Source organism: Bidens hawaiensis, unplaced genomic scaffold (genome assembly GCF_021521415.1).
Source record: "Bidens hawaiensis isolate Kalapana, Puna unplaced genomic scaffold, B.hawaiensis_p1.1 tig00006634_1, whole genome shotgun sequence".
NCBI classification, from domain to species: Eukaryota; Viridiplantae; Streptophyta; class Magnoliopsida; order Asterales; family Asteraceae; genus Bidens; species Bidens hawaiensis.
This window is the reverse complement of record NW_027491448.1, coordinates 26160-49166: the sequence shown is the minus strand read 5'-3', so window position 1 is coordinate 49166 and position 23007 is coordinate 26160. Positions and strand designations below refer to the sequence as shown.

The following is a 23007-nucleotide window of genomic DNA, read 5'->3' as shown; positions in this document are numbered from 1 at the left end:
TTACGCCACGCCACATGGGGGGAGTTCTCTTCCTCCCTCGCGAAGCGCGATGGATCAAGTTTTAAAACTCAACTTTGAGTTCCTCGCGCGTCAAGAGGACTTGTCTCCATGCGTCGCAACGCACGGAAGAGCTAGCTGCAAGCCGTCTTGGATGGGACTCCAAGTAATCGTCCAAATCCCTTCCAAATTCGTTTATTTTTACTAGCTTTTAAACCCGTGTATTACACAAGGTTTGTTAAATAATAAAAATAAATAAGGTACGTTTTTTAAAAGAAATGAACAAAATTAAAGGTAAGAAGAAAATAAAATATATACTACAAATAATAAGAAGTCTATAATCTTAAATTTAGAAATTATAATGAGATGAACCATTACAAGTTTACAACAATATACAACATTTGTTAAATTGTTTTTACTCATTACCCATGGATAACTATAATGAATGATATGAGATATTAGAAAATTAGAAGGGAAATTGTACCCATTTGTCAAAATTGTTTTGACCCATGACCCATGGATATGTTGGATAAATAAGATGAGGAATTAGAGAATTATAAAGGATATTATAACCCTTTGGCCAAAATTATTTTGACCCATGGCCGATGGATAGATAGGACGAATGAGATGAAAGATTAGAAAGTAAATTATAACCATTTAATAAAATGGTTTTGCCCATAACCCATGGATGAGTAGAAATGTAGAATGACTGAGAAGAGATATTAGACCAAAAATGAATGTGGGATTGCCACATCATCCTCATTATTTTATTTTATTAGTAAAGTTAGATTAGATTAACTGAGTCTAGGATAATTCTAGAGCATTTTCTAATGCAAAATAATTTATTTTTTTCCCTAAGTTTCGTGGTTACACCCGTAATTGAGATTATTTCATTTTATATTTATTGTTTAACCTCTTCAATAACCAGTTTAGCTTATTCCCCAAGCTTATCTTGCATATTTAAACACCCCCAAACCTGTGCGCAATTGTTGAAAACCCTCAAATCACTTTCAATTTCGTGTTTGGTGTCTTAATTCAAGTATTCAAGCTAGTTTGACTTTTTTAAGTCAACCCTTCCGTGTTCTTCATCTTGTAATCAGTTTTCTTGGCAAGTATGATTATGTTTTTGTTATATATCATCATTTAATCGAAATCCCTCATCGAATTTCAGTGGATTGAGGGATTTCCACGTTCAATTTAATCAATATTCGTATTTAAGGGTTTATGCTTAATATTTGGGGTTTTTTTATTAAACGAACTGAACTCGTTAAAGATTCTGAATTTTCATGTTTTTTTATCATTATTATAATATTATGATCATGTCGGAACCGAATCCGATTCAATATCGACATTCAGACCAGACCGAACACGAACCGAACACTTGCTTAACTCATTTTCTCACTTTATTTGTATTGGGTTGTTCGATTTTGGAACGAGCCAAACATATTAATTAAATTGACTAATAAAATAATGTAACTTTTATTCTAAAAGCTAAAACCCGGTAATTTCGACGTCAACTATTCAAAGGCTCTGATTATAAACAAAATATATATTTTACCAAACTTTATAATTTAACCCCAAAAGCTTACCTAAACTCTTGTCATGGTTGTTTATAGTTTTGTTCATTTATTATCTTATTAATTCTAGTTCGATTTACTATTCAGGATCAGTTCATTGTGTATTTTGGTCGGCTCGCTTATTTTGAGTTATTTTTTTGTTCTTCACTTCTTTACTCGCTTATTGTCGAGGTGATTTACATACCCCTTTTTCTGTATTTACATTATTTGGGGTAGCATGTATACCATTATTAAACTATTCAAGTTTTTATCTTATTTATTCAAATACAATTCAATTTAATTTCATATGTTTATGCATGATTATTTGTATACTATGTATTTATGCTTCATGATTATGTGCTTAAATTTGGTTGGAGCTTCATCTCATCCTCATCATCATCCATTCATCCTCATCCTCATATAATCGTTGATTCGCTACCTTAGTAACTTGGTTTTGTACCTATGAGAAAAGGGTCCATGTGTGATATTCAAGTTATTCAAGTGATATATGTTAGTCAACTTACATATTCATATATGCTTGCAAATTAACTCCTAATCATTTGAGTTGACTAAACATATGTATCTTCACCCAACTATTCATAGCTGACACTCTTTATTTTTATGCATGCTACATGTACAAGTGCTTGATGTTTATCAAGATTGAAGACATTTAGATTGCCCTTAGGATATATTCAAAAGATATTGTAAATGTTGTGTTTGTTTTAAGTTTGTGTACTTGAGTTTGATTAAATAAAATAATTATTTATTGACACTTTAATAGTGTCTTTAGCTTTTGAACATTCATTGATACGTCCCGATGTATAATTCGCCTTAGGTCGGGTGTGACACTAGACAATCTTTTCTCTCAAAGGTATAGACATTCCTTCTACCATATCTCCGGTTTGCTCGAAGTAGGTGGAGACTTTGGACCATGTGTTCGGAAGTTGTCATCAAGCCGAGAAGATTTGGGACGCGATTGGTAGGTGGTTGGATGTTGTATTTCCTTCTAATAAAAGTCTGGAAAGTATTGTGGATTAGTTAGGTTCTGGTAGATAGTTGAAAAAGAAAAGAGATGTTGTCGAGGCGATTGTTTTTACTACTTGGTTGTTCATTTTAAAAGCTCGGAACAAAGAGATATTTGGCTCCTGTGAAGAGTATAGAGAATTTATGTTTGATTCGATTGCTTCGATTTCTTTTTTATAGTTTTTGTACTGTAATTGTAAATTTCTTTTGAACTGGGTGCAGTGGCTTAGAAACCATCTTTTCTGCTGTAAATCATTTTGTTCTCCGGGTTAGGTTTTTCTAACAGGAAGAGGTGTTGTTTTAAGTTGACTTTTAAAAAAAATGGTGATACAAACTCATTTTATTCCAAATCACAACATTAGAATTAGAGATAAACACAATCAATATTCATAGGATTAATGTCATACGAAACAATAATCAAAAGCTTAAAACAAAGACAAAAGGAAATCAAGTATGAAACCCTAATTGAAGGAACAAGAACACCAGTATAGTGCATTGTTGATGGTTGTTTATTCCTTCAAAAAGAGCGATCCTTTTATAACCAAATCAATCCTCGATAGCAGCCAAACAAGAAAGGATATAGCAATCTGTGATTGATCATAGAGAAGGAAAGACCTCTAGCAACGGTTGATTGCCTGCCTTAAAGAGTAGCAACCTTCAACAGAAAGCAAGTGGGGACACTAACTTCAATGTGGTGTGGGTTGGTTAGATGAAGCTCCATTGTGGGCCTTTGGATGAAGGCTTGCGAAGAAGATGAGAGCCCAAAGAGAGATCCAATACATCTAATCTAATCTAATCTACATATATTATTAAATCAACACAATCTTTTCATATGTCATTCAACTATAGACTTCCAAGTATACAAATTTCTATTTTTACAATTTTCACTTTATGAATGATAAAATGAAAAATATGTTGTTGGTGAGAATCGAATTCATCACCTTACTTTTAAAATGTTTGTGGCTTACCAACTCAACTAAAATGAATTGATGGTAACCTTTTGTTTTTCTTAATTGGTAAAGATTAACAACCTTCCATTTTTATTTTCTAATATAAATACAAATTATTCTTACTAATCTATGTATTTAGAAAATTATTTATATCTTATGAATTCATAAGATATGTTATTATACATATTATTCAGTTTAACTTTTTTGTTGTATTTTTTTAACCACCCGTGTATCACACGGGATATATCCTAGTCTAACTAATATATTAAAGCAACACAATTTTGTCAACATGTCCTTCACCTAGGTTGTTCACATAGACTTCAATGTCATCAACCTTCCATAAAATCTAATTTTCACATATTCACAATAAAATTTTAATCAATGATATTGACTTTTATATTTTTGTAACTTATTAATGTAATTATGATATTAATTATTCTAATTATTGTTAGAATTAAAAAACTTATCTAACTAATATATTAAAGCAATACAATTTTGTCCACATGTCCTTCACCTAGGTTGTTCACATAGACTTTCATGTCATCAACCTTCCATAAATCTAATTTCCACATATTCACAATAAAATTTTAATCAATGATATTGACTTTTATATTTTTGTAACTTATTAATGTAATCTAATCTAACTAAGGCGGAGGGGTGCGGAGCGCGAGAAGGGGCGCGAAAGCCCTTCCGCTCGCGCCCCGGGGCGCGAGCACCACACCACCGAGGCGCGAGAGGGGCGCGAGCACGCAGACCAAGGCAGGCGCAAGGGGGATCACGGCTGAAAAAGGGCGTAAAGTGGCTTGGGAATTCGTGCATAGCCGTTGGGGCTTTAATAAATAGAGCCGTTGGCTCTTTAAGGTTATTAAAAAAAAAATTTTCTCTCTATATAAACCAATATCAACCCAATATCACATACCACACCCAAAATCACATAAAATACTTACCACAACCTCAAAAAAACCCAAAATCAACCCATCTTCCAAACCTTTTTTTAAAAACATGGCTGGAAATTGGTACCCAAACCTAGATTCAGATTACAGTTACGACGATTTATGGTCGGCACCGGACCAACCGATGTTTTATTCGGGGTCGCAACAATCATCCGGCTTTCAACCATCCAACATACAACCGTCTCCTAACTTTGTTGTTCCGGAGACACAAGAACCAGAAGGTGAAGCTGCGGGACAAAGAAGACGCGTCCACCGGAAAAAACAAGTTGCAACGGACGGGTCGGGTTCGGCTTCGACTGGAAGGACGAAACGGAAAACCACTCCGTGGTCATCGGATGAGAAGGAAGCCCTGTGTCGGGCTTGGATAGTCACTTCTGAGGATCGGCGTTGCGGTAATTGTTTTAACGTTTTTAAAAATGATTTTTAATAAAAAAGTTAAATAAACAAGTTAAATGACTTACAAATTTATTTATGCATTTTGCAGCGGACTACCAAAAGAGCAAGGTCTTTTGGACAAAGGTTAGGGAGACGTTCTATTCGCTCGTTGGGAGTACAGAGCGGAACGCCGATATGATTTCGGGTCGGTGGACCGAAATCAGAAAATTTGTCGGCTTGTTTACTAATCTGTTCAACAGGAACGCCGGTCGTATGAGACCAAGTGGCAGTGACGATTTGGCGGTTTATAATTTCACTGTCGAAGAGTGGAAGCAGGAGTGCCTGCGGAGGTATGGGACGGTGAAGACGTGGGACGATGTAAAGGTGTGGGAGAGGTTGAGAAGGTGTTCTAAGTGGGTTAAGCTGGTGGCGCCGGACGTTGATGCGGAAGTAGGGCCGAAACGGACTAAAACTAGTTCGTCTGGAGCGTACAGCACTTCCGCCGGGTCGGATTGCCGGGTTGGATTCGACCTAAACGTTGCGGGGGAGGAAACGTCTTCACCGCCGAGGAGGCGGCCATTGGGAAGGGACGCCAGGGGGAAAAAACCGGCTGAGGGGGAAGCCGTAAACATCACCGATCTTGTTGAATCCCTCAATAAATTCAACAAAACCATGGAGGTGGTCTCTAATGACAAAAAGGAAAAAAAAAGAATGAGAGATTTGGACTTCCTTACAAGAGACTTCAGTAACCTAAATCCGGTCGACCAAATGCTGATGGAAAAACAAAAGGAACGTATCCGGAAGAGGTTGATCGAAGAAGACCAAGACGAAGAATAAGAATAATGTTTTTTTTAGTACTTTAATTTTTTTTTTAGATATTAATGTGTTTTTTTAATTAATGTGTGTTTTTTTAAATAATTTAACACTTTTTTTAATAATACGTTTTTTTAATACATTTATAAAAAAATAAAAAAAAACCGCTCGCGCCCCCTCTCGCGCCCCTCCACACCATGTCCCGGGGCGCGAGCACCACTACCAACACCCATCTTATCAAGTTTCTCTCTCTGCCACACGTCACAATATTATTGGCTGGAGCCCCCACTCGCGCCCCCTCTCGCGCCCCCCACACCCCTCAGCCTAATATATTAAAGCAACATAAGTTTGTTCACATGTCCTTCGCCTAGGTTGTCCACATAGACTTCCATGTCATGTCATTCACCTTCCATAAATCTAATTTCCACATATTCACAATAAAATTTTAATAAATGATATTGACTTTTATATTTTTGTAACTTATTAATGTAATTATGATATTAATTATTCTAATTTTTGTTAGAATTAAAAAATTAATCTAACTAATATATTAAAACAACACAATTTTGTCAGCATGTCCTTAATAATAATACTTTTGAAACTTGGTTACTATTACGTGACATGTTTCGTTTTTTAGAAATAACTTTTTAAAAAAATTAGATGCTTTATGTTTCCATAATTCTTAAAACTAATTGTTTCAAACATTTTTTTAAACCATTTATATGTTTTACTTATTTATCAAAATCAAATACTTATTTTGTATTAACTATATTTAATTAGGTTTTGACATTTCCTTAAATAGTTATTAAAGTTGTTTGTATTTCATTTTTGTTTTAAGATAAGTAGTTAGTGTGTAACATTCATTCATTTTTATTTTTCCGCTGTAGATAGTAACTTTACAAAATTTGACATGCAAAGAATGTTTGTTTGCTTTGTTTATTCCTGCAGGTTGCGGCATGGGTTGCCGAATATAGACTGCTTGTTTTTTTTTAAATTCAATTTAGTATTGTATTTTAATATATGATGCGCATCATATATTAGTAACGATTTGGTAAATCATACATGTAACCAAATCTAAATAACTACTTTGCAAATTTGTAACATGTAAAGAATGTTTGTTTGCTTAGTTTATTCTTACTCTTTAAGTTTATTGATTGATCATAAAAAAAACATAAAAATGATGGCTGATCAGTTCTTTTATTTCTATCGAGACATTGGTTCAGTGTTTACTTTTGTTTAGCATGCTCCATGTTTGATACGTTAATGATTTTACGAACACCTGAACTAATCATGTTTATGGTTATGCTGCATCGCACGATTAATGACATAACTTTTCATCTATGGTCAATTCTTTCATTTCGACAGAGATGAAAATAATCCGTTACATTTATTCAAATATAAATGTATATGCATGTGTAATTGACTATTTTTATATTTCCACCCGTGTAGTACACGGGTTAATAACCTAAATATATACCATTAAAACAAAATGATTTGTCCACATGACATCATTATAGGGTATCCACATAGAATGCCACGTAGATGTCATGTGAGCGGCTTCCTATTTTATCAAGTCAATCAATTATGTTATATTTGGAAATCTCAATATACAAGTTATAGAAATATTCTAGATTAATGAATACATATACAATTTCGTTAAATATCCTATTATGTTTAAAAATAATGATCTTAACTTTTCTTCTAATCACACGGGTCATTATCTAATTGTATTTAAAAAGTCTTTTAGAGATTAAAAAATTATAAAATTTTATTTATCATTATTTGCATATTGTTAAGCCATAAAGTATACTATTATTTGTATTATTAAATTTAACTTTTTATTATGTTTTTTAACTATTCATGTTCATGTATCACGCTGCTTTTATCCTGATGAAACAATAAAATTCAATTAGAAATGTAATAAAAAAAAGAGTATAAAATTAAAAGCATATAATGTTATATTTTTCGCATAGGCGACCCCTACCCAGTTAACATATTATAAAAAGGCTTGTAGATTGTTATTTACCTTGGGGGTTGTGTTTTTTTTTTATTGTAGTTTGTTATTTACCTCTGTTTCTCGTTTAAAACAATTGTATACCTGCACTTGGTATTCGAGTGTGCATTTGAAGACTCGTTCACCTTAATTCATATATAAAGGCTTGGGAGCCTGATGTCATCTGGGCCACCAAGTTTTTCAAGCGACGACATCAGACGGCAGTCGTCATCGTTTGTCAATGGACTGCCGTCGTCGTTTGCTGCCGTACTGTCGAGTTCGCCGCCGTTCCAGCGCCCAATCGGCTATGCAAATCGGCCGCCGAGTATCAACGGAGTCGACCACAGACGGCCGTCGTCGTTCGTCGGTGGACGGCCGTCGACGTTCGTCGGTGGACGGACGTCATCGTTTGCCGTTGGAGTCGGCAGCAAACGCTCACGGTCAATGGATGACCTCCAACACGACCACACTCACGACGAACCAATGCCTTCAACTACAAACGTACTCAAGCCTTTTAAATTAGAACCCTTATTCACCATGAAAAGACTAGATAAGTACTCGCATACTCCAAACGAGGAGTTATTAGCTCAACTTGCAAAATCCCAACCGCTGGATGATATAATCCATCCGGATCTACGGAAATTAGAAATGAATCCGGAATCCTTAAAAATCTTCACGGAAATTGCATATAGGTGCTTGGACGACAAACGACCACAACGTCCTAACATAGATCACGTTCTCAAACAACTTGAGAAAGCCTTGGATATTCAAGTGAGTTATTATGAGATTAATTATTTTTTTCTATTTCTAGCTGATGTTTAATCTTTGCTTCATAATCTTAAAGGAGAAGCTGTCAATGGCCGTCGCTGAAGTTAAAGAAACAGCTTCCAACCGCTGGAAGGTAACTAACTAACTTCGATCTTCTTCCATCTCTATACCAAATTTGAACGCTAAAAATAACTTACTAAAAAAATTGATGTTTTTCTATAAATCAAGTTTGTCATAAAGTTTACAGCTTTAATAAAAAAAAAAAAAAAACCCACTTATGTCTTACATCTTCACTCACCTCTTCTTACAACAATCACCACTCCATCGCCCACCGCCACCACCTCGCCGGAAAACTCACCAGAAACACTCGCCGAAAATCCACGGGGAAAGGCCCCCGAAAAATTTGCCAGAAAAGGTAAAAAGCCCAATGAAAACCCTTTGAAGAAAACACAATCTAAGAAACAAAATGGAGAGCACACTGTATAAAAATACACAAAGAAAAACACAATTCGTAAAAACGGACTAATTTTTTTTTAATATATATATAGCAATATGGTATTCATATGAAAGGTAAAAAACGTTCGCCATTATGGTGATTTTTTTATATAAAAACAAATGTCGTATAAAAAAGTTATAGACGTTTTAAAATGATGTGGGGTTTCCCTTGTTTCACACTTGATTTCCCCCCTAAACTAATCTCAACCATCCACGTTCAAAATCAATGGACTAGATCACTTCTTTTCATTCGTACAAAATCATACTTCCTATTATAACCTAGCCCGTAAAGTTTGTAGTAAAATATGTAGTTTACATAAAGATAGTTTCCCGACAAATTAAATAAATTTTATATTATCTAGGAGTCTGGGGGGGGGGGGGGTGTTAAAATGTAGTTTAGTAAGATCATATATGGTGGTTTAACTAAAAAGTGAAAAAAGCCCTGCCGCGCCATTGTCACGTAGGCATGCGGGCTCTCATTAACTTTTCACTCAAATGCGCATAATAGTTTTACCGAAGAAACAATTATTATTTAATACTTTTTTTTAATAAAATGTGAGTAGAGTATTTGGAAAGGTTAGAACTGGTTGTAGCTTGGTGCCCAATGGGTTGTTTGTTCGCGTTTCGGTGCCCTCATTTTTTTATGTGAATTTGGTGGTGACGCAGAAGGGATTAGCGCCCCCACATCTACGTTCTACACTGCACATGGTCTAAACTTAAAGGGTTGCAATGGTTCTGATGAAATACATCGTTTCCCTCCCTAGTAATCTTATAAACGGTTCCAATGAACACCAAGTAGACGTTAGAGATTTTCTTGATCGATCAACGCAAGTCGTATTTTAGGGTCTATCCTAATATCTTGTTCTTGATATGATAAATTGATTAATTAATGATCTTCTGGGTCTAATTCTAATCCATAGACAAACCAACAAACTACCTTACTATATATTTTTCTTGCAGGGGACACCCTCCGAACGATTCCAGATTCCTCTTGAAGACATACAAAAGGCCATCGAAAATGTTAGCCAAGAATACCTTGGAGAAGGCGCATATGGTAAAGTTTACAGTGCAGAACTTGAGCTGCCAATTGAAGAAAAATCTACTGGTGAAATTACAAAGAAAAGGACAAAAGTGGCTATAAAATGCATTACAGACCCGCAACGTGGAAAACAAGGGTTCGAAGCAGAAATTAAATTGCTTACCAAGTGTAAGCATCCCAATGTAGTGTCCCTTCTTGGCTTTTGTGATGACGACCCTAATATGATACTCGTCTATGAAATTGCTTCTAATGGTAGTCTGGATGATTATTTGGTAAACGCTGATAACTCAACTAACCTCACTTGGGTGCAACGTATAAAGATTGCCATTGGCATTGCACGTGGACTGGACTACCTACACACAAGAATAGATGATGCACAAGAGAATATAGTTCACCGTGACATTAAAAGCGGAAACATTTTGTTGGGCAAGAATTTGGAGGCGAAGATTGCTGACTTTGGGCTCTCGAGGTTCCAGCAAGCAAATTCTGTCCAGACAAAAAATATTGCAGGCACAAATTTTTATTTGTGTCCAGAATATGATAAGAAGAATAGGTTGACAACAGCAGTAGATATCTACTCCTTTGGGGTGGTTCTGTTTGAGATCCTATCCGGAAAGCTTGCCAATAATCAAATTTACCTCAAGGAGGATAAAAAAGGAATTGCACAAGTTGCAAGACTACAGTTCAAAGATAATAAAATGGTAGATCCTAAAATAATGGAAGAAGTAGACGAACTCACGTCCACACTACATGAAGGACCCAATCAAGACTCTTTAAAAACATTTTTAGATATCGCATATAAATGCATAGCAGAAGCTCAAAATGACCGTCCTACAGCAAAAGACGTTCTCCATAAACTTGAGAAAGCATTGTTGTATCAAGTAAGTCGATATTTCCTCACAAGTAACAGCTACTCCTAAATACTTTTATGAACCTCATATACTTGCATCCTGTAGGATTTGAACCCTTGACCTATAGAACATAGAGGAGCCACCTTACCACCACACCATGACACCGTCCCTTGAGTTTTATCATATTTCTATATTCTAAAGTCCGAAAATTTTTACTTAAGTTTTCATGATACATTTATTGTTCGTGTTCCCAATTTATACTTTTATGAAGTACTTGTTCGAATGTACTTTTATGAATAGATGTCTTTGATAAATTTTAGATAAGAATTTGAACATAGTTCTTAAATATGAAATTTTTCGAATGTTCTTTTATGAATCACAGGAAATGAATAAGGACAACCTCCAAATGTCATTTGAAGAAATCAATCTGGCCACACAAGAATTCAGTGATAAAAATCTTATTGGACGTGGAGGATTTGGGAATGTATACGTGGGCAAACTTATACGTGGTGATAAAAGTACTACAATTGTTGCAAAACGTTTTCATGGGGAAAAAGGACAGGGAGAAGAACATTTTTTGATGGAGCTTGAAATTCTTTTTGATTATAAACATGAGAATATCATCGGCCTTGAAGGATATTGTAACGAAAACGGTGAAAAAATCATTGTTTATGAGCACGCGGCTAATAAAAGTCTCGATAGACGTTTGAGCAACGTTAGCCTTACATGGATTAAACGACTTGCAATATGCATTGATATTGCGCGGGGGTTAGCATTTCTTCACAGAGATGCTCCAACAAATGAGACAGTGATACATCGAGACATTAAAAGTGCCAATATACTACTAACAGATAATTGGAAAGCAAAAATATCTGATTTTGGGTTGTCTGCAATAACTGCAAGAAATCAGAAAGTAAACAGCTTGGTTGTAGGCACTGCTGGCTATGTTGACCCACAAGCCGAGGATGCAGGTTTCTTCACTGAGAAATCAGACATTTACTCGTTGGGAGTTGTTTTATTCGAGATCCTGTACGGGCAATTGGTAGTGCCCACAAGGGATTATGATAAAGAAGATGCAACTAGGATTCTTAAGCAAATCCATGAAGAAGAAAAACTTGAATCGATTGTGTTTAAGGATATAAAGGAACAAATTGCCCCAAAATCATTGTCTGCATTTCGAGCAATTGTCAGCCAATGCTTAGTTCATGAAAGAAAGAAACGACCAAATGCAAAAATGGTGTTGGAGCAACTAGAGAAATCACTTGCATTCCAAGTAAGTTATATAGTTATGCAAAATTGGCTTCCTTTCAATGCATATGTATGAGAACTATAGTATTTTAACTAGAAGGCTTCAAATGTTAGTTGAACAAAATACGTCTTTACAACCAAAATGAAATCAAATTTGTGTTACTATAAGTTAACTACTTTTATTTACGAGAAGATGTAAATAAATGTTTGGTGTATGCATCAAAATATATATGAGTTTCCCTTGTTTACTTAATTGCAGGAGGATTATGAAATATGGGGGTCTAAATTGCCGAAGGACTATGACGAAATATTAAAATTGTCTACATATTCAAGAACCTACTCTACCATGATGAAAAAGGAGATTTGCAATCTGCTCTCCAAAGGAATTCTTCTTCAAGACGATAAATTGGTAAATATTAATTACTTATTGGCTAATCCGTAAATATCATTTGTTCATCTTTTTTTGAGTGAAAAATTTATCCTTGATCAATTTATGCTGTTTGCCAATCCTTTTGCTCTAAAGATCTAGTAAATGATGTAAATCTATATAGTTACAAAGTATCTTCAGAGTACTGTAGCAATTATTGTAAGGGACGGTCTAAAATTATTCACATATATAATATGCATTTACTCGTTACAAAAATTCGGTTGACTTGTTTTGTTATGCATCCCAGTTGTTCACACTTGGAAGTAACGGTGAAGGAACTGAAATGATATCAGCAAGAACGTTTTCATTCAGAAACCACAGTCTACATGATAAGTGGTGTGTTGTTTCCGAATCAAAATCAAGGTTCACTCTCTCTATTTTATTTTATGTGCTTTATGTGTTTACTCTTAAATCAAGTAAAAAAACCAAAACATTTATCTAGAATCCCTATTTAAAAAAAAAAAGGTATAGCCGTTAGGTTTAGTCTGGTACATATATGTATGCTATCACTTAATCTCCTAGTACATAATGACATATATGTACATTATCACTTATCTTAATTGTACATTATATGCACATCATTAGTTTCCTTTCGATTTACACAATTTGTTATACATCCATGTTTAAAATTGAAAACAAGTATTAAAATTTAAAAAAAATGACAAATTATGTGATTGGATAGGGAAATGATAATGTTAGTATGTGTACCAATTAATAAGTTATGTAAATTGAGAAGAAAATGATAATTTGTATATGTGTATAAAGACATGTATGTGCATATGTGTACATATGTGTTAAAAATTAAAAAGTAAGTATTATGCATACATATATATATATAGGGGAGATTTCAAATGAGAACCCCTTTGAGTTTTAAGAACTCGAAAGAATTCAGTGTAACAAATTTTTTTTTCGAAATATTTTTACACATGCGTAATATATGTAGGTTACATATACGTAAAAAAATTACAGAATTTTTTACGCGCCGAGTCGACTTATTACACATGTGTAACGGACGTAAAAATTAGTGTAATCACTTACAACTTTATTCTCTCTCCTACTTTGACTTTTTTGTCAGATTTAAACTCAACCACACAATTCAATCCATTTAGTAAAATGTGTGGCTAAGAATTGAATTCTTAAGTTCTTAAAACTCAACATGGTTCTCAAAATATCCCTCCCATATATATATATATATATATATATATATATATATATATATATATATATATATATTAACAAAAGTAACAAATTATATGATTGGATATGAAAATTGAGAATGTATGTATGTATGTATTTAAATAGTGTTAAATTATTTCTAAATATGTGAGCATGTTAAAAAATATGTGAACATGTTATAAAAATATGTACTCTTTGTTTAAAATTTATAGGTTTATTGGATTTTAATAATCCCTATTGACTGGTATTGGCCGATAATAATCCCTATTCGTTTTATCGCCACCAGTGGTCCCAAATTTAAAAAAGTTGGCCCCCAATAGTCCTCCGTTAAAAAGGACTTAACGCCGTTATATTTTTTTTTCCGAATTTCAAGCTAATGTTTTAGGGATTTTGGTCGGAACAAGAATATGAGTCGACTAATGTAAAACTTAATTCGAATCGAAGCTTCAAAATGACGAAACAGTGCTTCAATTCGGGTCTTTGAACTTACAATTAACAAAAATCAAGCCGTTTGGATCAACGTTTCGAGCTAAGTTTTATACCAATCGACTCATATCCTCATTCCAATCAAAAACCCTAAAACAATTGTTTGAAATTCGGAAAATGATATAACGCCGTTAAGTCTTTTTTAACGGGGGACCATTGGAGGCCAACTTTTTAAAATTTGGGACCGTCAGTGGCTATAAAATGAATAGGGATTATTATCAGCCAATATCATTCAATATGGATTATTAAAATCTAATAAACCAAATTTATAAAGATGAAACTTGAAATGAAAAATGCTAAAAAAAATATGAAAAGTTTACAATTTTGTCTCTTGGTATTTAAATAAGTTTTGGATATTAATTTTAGAGACAGAACATTTAAAGAGAGTAAAGTGGGTTTTGATAAAAAAGAGATATTATAATGAAAGTTACTTTTTCACATTATGAAGTACAAAAGATAAGTATAGATATGGCATGAGGTGAGAGAGTAAAAATGACAGAGACATTCATATCCTTTTTTCTCTATAACCATATATATCATAATCAATTTAAAATGCTTTTAATCCTAGCATTATATCAAGATAGATTAATGAATGTGATGGAGTTTTTAAAGTTTTCTTAGCTGAGGAGGGCTTTTAATATAACGCTTCCTTTATATATGTATATATAGAGGGAAGGGATATTTTGAGAACTTTGTTAAGTTTTAAGAACTTAAGAACTTTATTTTTTGTCACACATTTATATATATATATATATATAGGGAATATTTCAAATGAGAACCCCTTAGAGTTTTAAGAACTCGAAAGAACTCAGTGTAACAATTTTTTTTTCGAATTTTTTTTACACATGCGTAATATATGTAAGTTACATACACGTAAAAAAATTACATAATTTTTAACGCGCCGAGTTGACTTATTACACATGTGTAACGGACGTAAAAATTAGTGTAATCACTTACAACTTTATTCTCTCTCCTACTTTGACTTTTTAGTCAGATTTAATCTCAACCACTCAATCCAATCCATTTAATAAAATGTGCGGCTAAGAATTGAGTTCTTAAGTTCTTAAAACTCAACATGGTTATCAAAATATCTCTCCCCTATAGATATATATATATAGGAGAGAGAATAAAGTTGTAAGTGATTACACTAATTTTTACGTCCGTTACACATATGTAATAAGTCGACTCAATGCGTAAAAAATTCTGTAATTTTTTACGTATATGTAACCTACATATATTACGCATGTGTTAAAAAATTCAAAAAAAAAATTGTTAAATTGAGTTCTTTCGAGTTCTTAAAACTTAAAGTGGTTCTCATTTGAAATCTCCCAGAATTTTTTACGTATATGTAACCTACATATATTACGCATGTGTTAAAAAATTCAAAAAAAAAATTGTTAAATTGAGTTCTTTCGAGTTCTTAAAACTTAAAGTGGTTCTCATTTGAAATCTCCCATATATATATATATATATATATGGTAGAGTTGATGTAAAAAAAAATAATATTTTTTTGAGAAGCATAAGAGCATATCTAGGTTATTGAATCTTAGGATATAGTGGTTAAAATTAATATTTTTTTAAAAACTATATAGTGTCATATTAAATACTATAGTCCTCTCTTTAAGTGATGTGCTTTATTTTAAAACCATGTCACACTTCTCACAAAACAATTATTTTTTATTTGAACTCTCCTATATATAAGAGAGAGGATTTAGTGTGTGTGTGTACTGTATTGTGTAATTTGAAAGCCTTTTGAATTGAGAAAACTCCTGAACACCCAGTGTAACAATCAATTTTTTAACACAGTGTAATATATGCTATTATCATGATGTAAACCAAAAATAAAATAATTAAAAAAAGATGTTATTTTACGTACGAGTTATGCTATATGCAACATTTTGATTTTTACATATGTAATGCGTAAACATTTGTAAAATAAATTATTTAAAAAGTGAAAGTGTGTGGGGGAAAGAGACTAAACTATTGTAGACCTTAATATCTTGCAGGTTTCAGAAAGTGGCGGAGATGTTTGATACATCAAATTTGATGATTAAAATCAAGACAAGAACTCAATTTTTATCTCCAGAAACCATTTACGGGGTCTATCTAGTCTTCAAATTTTGTGATTCAAGAAACGTTTCTAGCAAGCCTATGTATGTTGACCTAAGGTATAGAAAGGGGAACAAAACCTTGCATGCATACTTTGCAAAAAGGAGAGATGATGAGTGGATGATGATTGAGTTGTACCGATTCTTGAATCAAAAGAAAAATATTGTTTTTAAGTTTCTACTCGAGAGCCTTTCTCCCTTCTACTCAAGTCCAGACCATGATGTGATCCATGTTGACGGCATTGAGTTTCGAGCCATTGTCAATACAAGTTTGGATGTATACTCCCATTCTATGGAAAGCATTTTTCATGTTCTAAGTTACATGATTATAGCATGGTCTAATAATTTTTATATAGGTGGGACATGATGCGACCGAAAAACTGAAGAAAACCCAAGTTATGATATCAAACTCGAATGTGGATCAGGAGGTACCATTTCCAACTGAAAGTGAAGAGATATTTAAGAGATCCAAGTACTATGACCATGAGGAAAAGGTTAAAATTTTCTTCAAATTAAAATTTAATATAGAGGACTTAAAAAGAAAAAAGTCTATCTCGTTCTTTAACAAATTCTCTCTAATGGTGAACAGTTGTTTTCACTAACTGAAGTGAATGGAAAGAAACATCTTGTGCTTTCGGCAAAGGCGGCTCTCCACAACTTTTCTAATTCGAAGCTTTTTAATTCAAAACCATCATCTGAGTCCAGGTTTGTTTTTTGATTAGCCCAACTTCAGACTGTCATCTATATTCATATTAGAAGATTAGAGGTATACTATCATGTGTTAGGGCTATTCATACCCAAATATTTAGAATTTGTTCCTTTATGTAACCATATTTGATTCATTAGTATCGTATTTTTGCCCAAATATCATTGATGTGTCGACCAATGGCATAATAAAAGTTTCACATTTTCTCTGAGAACGATATAATCTCATGAGATATAGTACATGCAGATTTGAAGAGGTGCTTGAGCTTCTGCCACAACAAATATTTCGTGTCAATTGCACAATTAAAAGCCAAATGTTGTCACAAGGTACAGAATATGTATGCTACCTTGTATTCAAGCTTTCAGAAAAATGCCATGGGCTACATGGTCCGGTAGAAATACGAGATCTACTTAAAAAAAATAAAGTGGCCAAGATTGTTTATTTTAGATCCCCAAGTCCATGGAATATGTATGATATTACTCATGTTCCAAAACAAAGGAAAGACGGATGGATGGAAGTTAACTTATGGAAATTCATCTCAGTTAATCATATTGAAAATGATTGTATTCTTGTGAATTTAAAATTGATAAGTTATGAAGGCTCTATGTCCGGCCTTATTGTTTATGGCCTAGAGTTTCGCCCAATGTAAGAATATTCATACGGGAACTTTGATTGTCGTATTGTGATGTTGGATTATTTTTCTAATTTGAATTTCGAAAGTTGTTTTATGTTTTTTTTATCTGTGAACTATTAAACTCCTTTGGTGTTTGTTTTTTTGATAAGACTTACTGAATATTAAATGCAAATTATTTGGTACTGAATCCATAGATAATTGTTGAGCCATTTGATTGCTTCTATTGTTGTATCATTTGGTATCTGTCACACCCTGTTAAAGCGGACAAACGAGAATGCAATGAAACCGAATATCAAGAACACATTGCTTTCAAGAGAAAGCTAGAATTACATCACGCCCAAAATACTAAAGCCATACAGAGAATTCAATTAAGTACATATCCTAAGATTCTCAATACGTGGCCCTAGTACAAAGGCAATATGAACAAATCTCCTAGCGTATGCTTGCTCTTGCATGCATTCATGATATCCCTAATTATTACCTGAAAAACATAGCAGAAGGTGTCAACTAAAAAACGCTAAATAGTTGGTTGAGTCACCAACATTTGGATAGGGGTAACAAAGTTACAGTACTTCGATCTTAATCCATACATGAGTATTCACTTCATATGAGCATCTCTAAACCTAGACTGGGGATCGAGCTCACGATTTCATGATACAAGCGCTTGATCTTTCGAAAATATATTTGAAATTGAAAGCTCTCCTTGGGAAGTTGTCAATTTAGTATTGAAAGCTTTTGATCACATAGATAATTGTTGATGCATTTGATTGCTTTCATTGTTGTATCATTTGGTATATCTCCCACCCTGCGAAAGCTGATAAACAAGAATATAATGAAACCGAATATCAAGAATGCATTGCTTTCAAGAGAAAACCATAATTACATCACGCCCAAAATACTAAAGCGTTATTCAATTAAGTACATATCCTAAGATCCTCAATATATAGCCCTAGTGCAAAGACAATATGCATAAATCACCTAGCGTGCTCTTGCTCTTGCATGCGTTCATGATATCCCTAATTATTACCAGAAAAACATGCAAAAAGTGTCGACTAAAAATACGCTAAATAGGTGAAATCATTTTTGTGTTTAAATATGAAGATTGTTTTCAAGAAATGAAGCATAATTACATTTTTGTTAGCTTATTATAGATTTTGTTTCATTTTTATAAATTTATAAAAGATGTTTGTTGTGAAAAAAGAGGAAAAAAAATAAAAACAATATTGTATAATATCTTAAATAAGCATCATTTGTGATAAAGAGAAAAAAAAATAATAATAAAACATGTATTATAAATATATTATATGTTAAATATATAGAAAAGAATAATAATAAAATATATATTATGAATATATTATTGACTGAAACGGATTCTCGAATATATATAAACTAGCTTTTGAACCTGTGTATTACACGAGATTTGTCTAATAATAAAAAAAAAAGTTTTGCTATTTGAATTAATGAACAAAATTAAAGGTAAAAAGAAATGAAATGTATTGTAACAATAAGAAGTCTGTAATCTCAAATTTATAAATTTGATAAAATCTCTTTATACATACAACATTAGTATTCAAATCGTTATCCAATATAAACATATTTTAATCATGTCTGCTAATTACCCTGAATAATGCAACATATAATGTTTATAAAAAAAACTGGGCATCGAAGGAACAAAACAATCCTAAAAAGATTGTTCTTTACTATTTTCCACTTCTTTTTCAAAATTTTACTTGTTTGATTTTCAATTAATATTTAACTTATAATTTCATGACTATTTTATAACCCAATTGCCAAAATGTTTTGGCCCATAACCCATTGATAACTAATATGATTTATATGAATTAGATGAAATATTAGAATATTATAATGAAAAATTGAATATTTTATAGCCCAATTGCCAAAATGATTTTAACCCATGATCCATAGGTAACATGGTTTTGGCCCATAACCCATTGATAGCTAGCTAGTATGATTCATTGTATCCTTTTATTCGTGGTTTTGTCTTTGTGCTCAACATTTGTCTTTCTACTTATCATTGTGTATTAGTCATTGTGTAGTACGTTCATTGCCTTTTGTTCGGAATTGACATATGTCATTCACTTAATTTGAGAAAAATAGTATTATGTTCATTGTGTATTACGTTCAAGTCATTGTAAAATATGTAGTTTCCATTGTGTTTTACGTTTCAGGTCATTGTGTTATATCTATTCACTACTGTGTCTTACTTTCCAAGTCATTGTGTTATATGTATTTATCATTTTGTTTTACGTTTCATGTTATTGTGTAATATGTATTAATTATTGTCTTTTATGTATTAGATAATTTGTTGCTATTTTCTAGAGGTGGCAAATGAGTTGGGTTGGGTCTAACGGATCATGGGTTGAATGGGTTTGGGTCGAAATGAGTTTGGGTCAGAATGGGTTTGGGTCAGAATAGGCCAACTAAAAAAAGGGTTGTTCTGGTTTGGGTCAGAATAGGTTAGGGTTGGAACGAATCAGAACGAGTGTCAAGTTTTTTTTAACAAGAATAGCGGCGGAAACATTTTCGTATTTTTTAATTTTTTGTTTTTTATTTGTATTTTGAGTTATGATTTTTTTATTATTTCTTTTGAATTTTTTTCCTAAGGGGTTTTCTATTAAAATCAAAAACCCCTCAAAAAAATATTCAAAAATAATAATAAAAAAATCATAACTCAAAATATAAATAAAAAACAAAAAAAAAACTAAAATGTTTCCTTCGTTATCCTCGTTTCATAAAAAAACCACCGAGAAATCGAACCGAAACCGAAAAATCGACGAAAATGAAACCAAAAGCCGAAACCGAACCAAATCAATTGAAATAAAAAAAATCGATCAAAACGAAACTAAAAAAATTAAAACCGAACAAAAATGAAACTAAAAAGCGGATAAAAACGAAACAAAAAACAAAAAACGAGTCCGGAATCAACAAAAAAGAAACCAAAACCCAACCCGTCCTGTGTGAAAACTCGTGTTGGCTTGAAACCCGAACCGAACCCGTTCCAATCTCAGACCCGTTTCGTGCCGAAACCTGTATCTTGCGGAAACCCGTTCCGATCTGAAACCTGCCACATTTCCTTAGGAAATTAACCCACATCGACCCATTTCTTTGAATATGTTAACCCATTTTGACCCGAAAATAACCAGATGAAATTTCAAATGACCCATTTTAACCGATTTAATTAAAATCTCTGACCCAAACCAACCTATTTAATTTTTAAAACAACCCAAATTGACCCATTTGAAATGGTTTGGGTCAAGATTGCCACCCCTATTATTTTTCATTATATTTTCATATTATTATTACACAACAGTGTTATTGGTATTTGTAGAAAAACACAATGATGAGTTGAAAGACACAATGATGAAAAAACAGAAAGACACAATTACGAAAAAAGACACAATGGTAAGCAAAAAAATTGAATGACGTAATTTTTGTTTTAATTTTTATATAATAAAATCATACTCATATTAAATATAAAAAAAATGGTTGTTATTATGATGAGTTTTTTTTAAATATCATTTGAGAAAGTTATAGACGTTTTAAAATAATAGGGGAATTGACATGTGACTTGCATGCGCAGAGAGAAAATGCGTACTCTTACTCTTAAAACTTTTTTTCTTTGGTCTCCACTTGTTACATATCACTTAATTATGGCTTTTCACAATTCTCATTTTCTTTGTTTTTTGTAGAATAACTCAACCCTTAACATAGTTTATTATTTTCTATGGACGAAACTACCCCTGACAGTTTTAAAACCAACTTGCAAAATAAAACACTATATAGATTTTGGTAAGCTTTCAATCTAAACCATTAATTACCTTCATCTAAAGGCAAGATTTTTTTAGGCTTCTGAAACACCTTATTTTAACAAGAGAAAATTATGATTTGCCTCCCTGTGTTTTTTGGCGGGAGCACTTTACAGGTCCGAGTCCGATTTTACGTGTTGTGTGCCACCGTCGCTTTTCGGCAGGCACAATCTTGCTCCTACCGTTTAATTGACCATGCGTTGAACATTTAAGAAAGTGCTTCAACGACCATTTTACCCCTAAGCCTTTAATTAAGTATAAAATTATCTTTAAAAGAATGTAGATGTTGGGATTTGAACACCAAGACCTTCGGTTTAACAACACATAAAACCTACCATGTGAATTGAGCTGATGTTTGGTATATTTACACAATATGAAATATATATTATCACTTTCATCACTTTATCTTTCCCGATTTCAATTAGGGCTTCCTAAGTCTCAGATCCAAACCATTATCATCATCATAAACAAAGTCCACAACCATTGCTTAATCTACATTTTCAGAAATTACACTTTCAAAACCAAATGAAATTTATTTGGTAAGGATAAACCCAGCCACAGACCTTAAACTAATCCCAGACCCCCACCCCTCACCTCATTTTTCCAGCAACGGGCAACCTCCGGCGACCCAAAAATAGCGACACGTTGACAAAAACAATAGTCGTCACAAAAATAGCGACCCGTCTGTTTTGGTCTCAAAAGTACCACAAAATTGAAAAGAACTTGAAAAAATAAAGTAAAAGTAATTGCAGGGCAACCCTCACCGTTGGCGATGATCTCCGCCTCATCAATTCATGGTCAAAACACTTTGTCTCGCAAGTAATTGCAATCACGCCTCCAACAGTTTATTCTTATATAATAGCACGATGTTAATTCGTATCAAAACAGCCTAATCGAATGCAATTATGAAACACAAAACCAACTTTTAAACGGTACTCCGACACCATCTCTGTCACCGAGCACCTCGAGTACCATCGAATCTGTCACCGAGCACTGTCGAAACACGAGAATGAATCTGACCTGATCCATGACGATGCTTCCACGGATTTCGAGATGAATGAACCACGTCTTGATCTTCTCGTCCGGCTGCTCGTGATCTGCAATGACTTTTTGGGGGTGTGGAGGTGACCGCTAAGAAATCTCGAGGATCTCTTGTTCACAGACACAAAAATATGGTGGTGGCTCTTATTGAGAATGACCAACCCCTAATAAGGAGGTGGAGACCTCCTTATATAGGGAGCCTCATGGCCACCATCATGGTACCCTAATGGGCCTAGCCCAGTTAGGGTTACCTCCACAAAACCCCCTCAGCCCAATAACATTGTATTAGTCCATATAATAAAATAAGCCAAACATAATAAATTTAGGGTCGTAAAACCGGGTTTAGTACCATACCCCTACAAGTCCCCCAAGTCCAGCGTTGCTCCTGGGCGCGCAAGCGTTTAGGTGGAGCGCTGGACTTTATGAGGTGTTAGGGCGTGAGGCGGTTTTTTCCCTTTTCTTCGGCCTTATCTTTATTGTCTTTGAGTTTTTGGGAGGTTTTCTTCATGATGGTGACGTGTTGTGGTCTTTATGATAATGA

General features: G+C 33.5%; 1 protein-coding gene across 1 annotated transcript; it reads left to right on the top strand.

Annotated features, from left to right (window-relative positions):
- Positions 1–11352: 11352 nt before the first annotated feature.
- Positions 11353–16963, top strand: LOC143633177 (receptor-like protein kinase FERONIA; the record flags this gene model as incomplete). The annotated part of the gene is made up of 4 exons (XM_077101525.1): positions 11353–12086; positions 12321–12470; positions 16615–16752; positions 16848–16963. Coding segments are annotated over exons 1-4 (1097 nt in total), but the record flags the coding sequence as incomplete, so codon positions are not given.
- Between the last annotated feature and the right edge of the window lie 6044 nt (positions 16964–23007).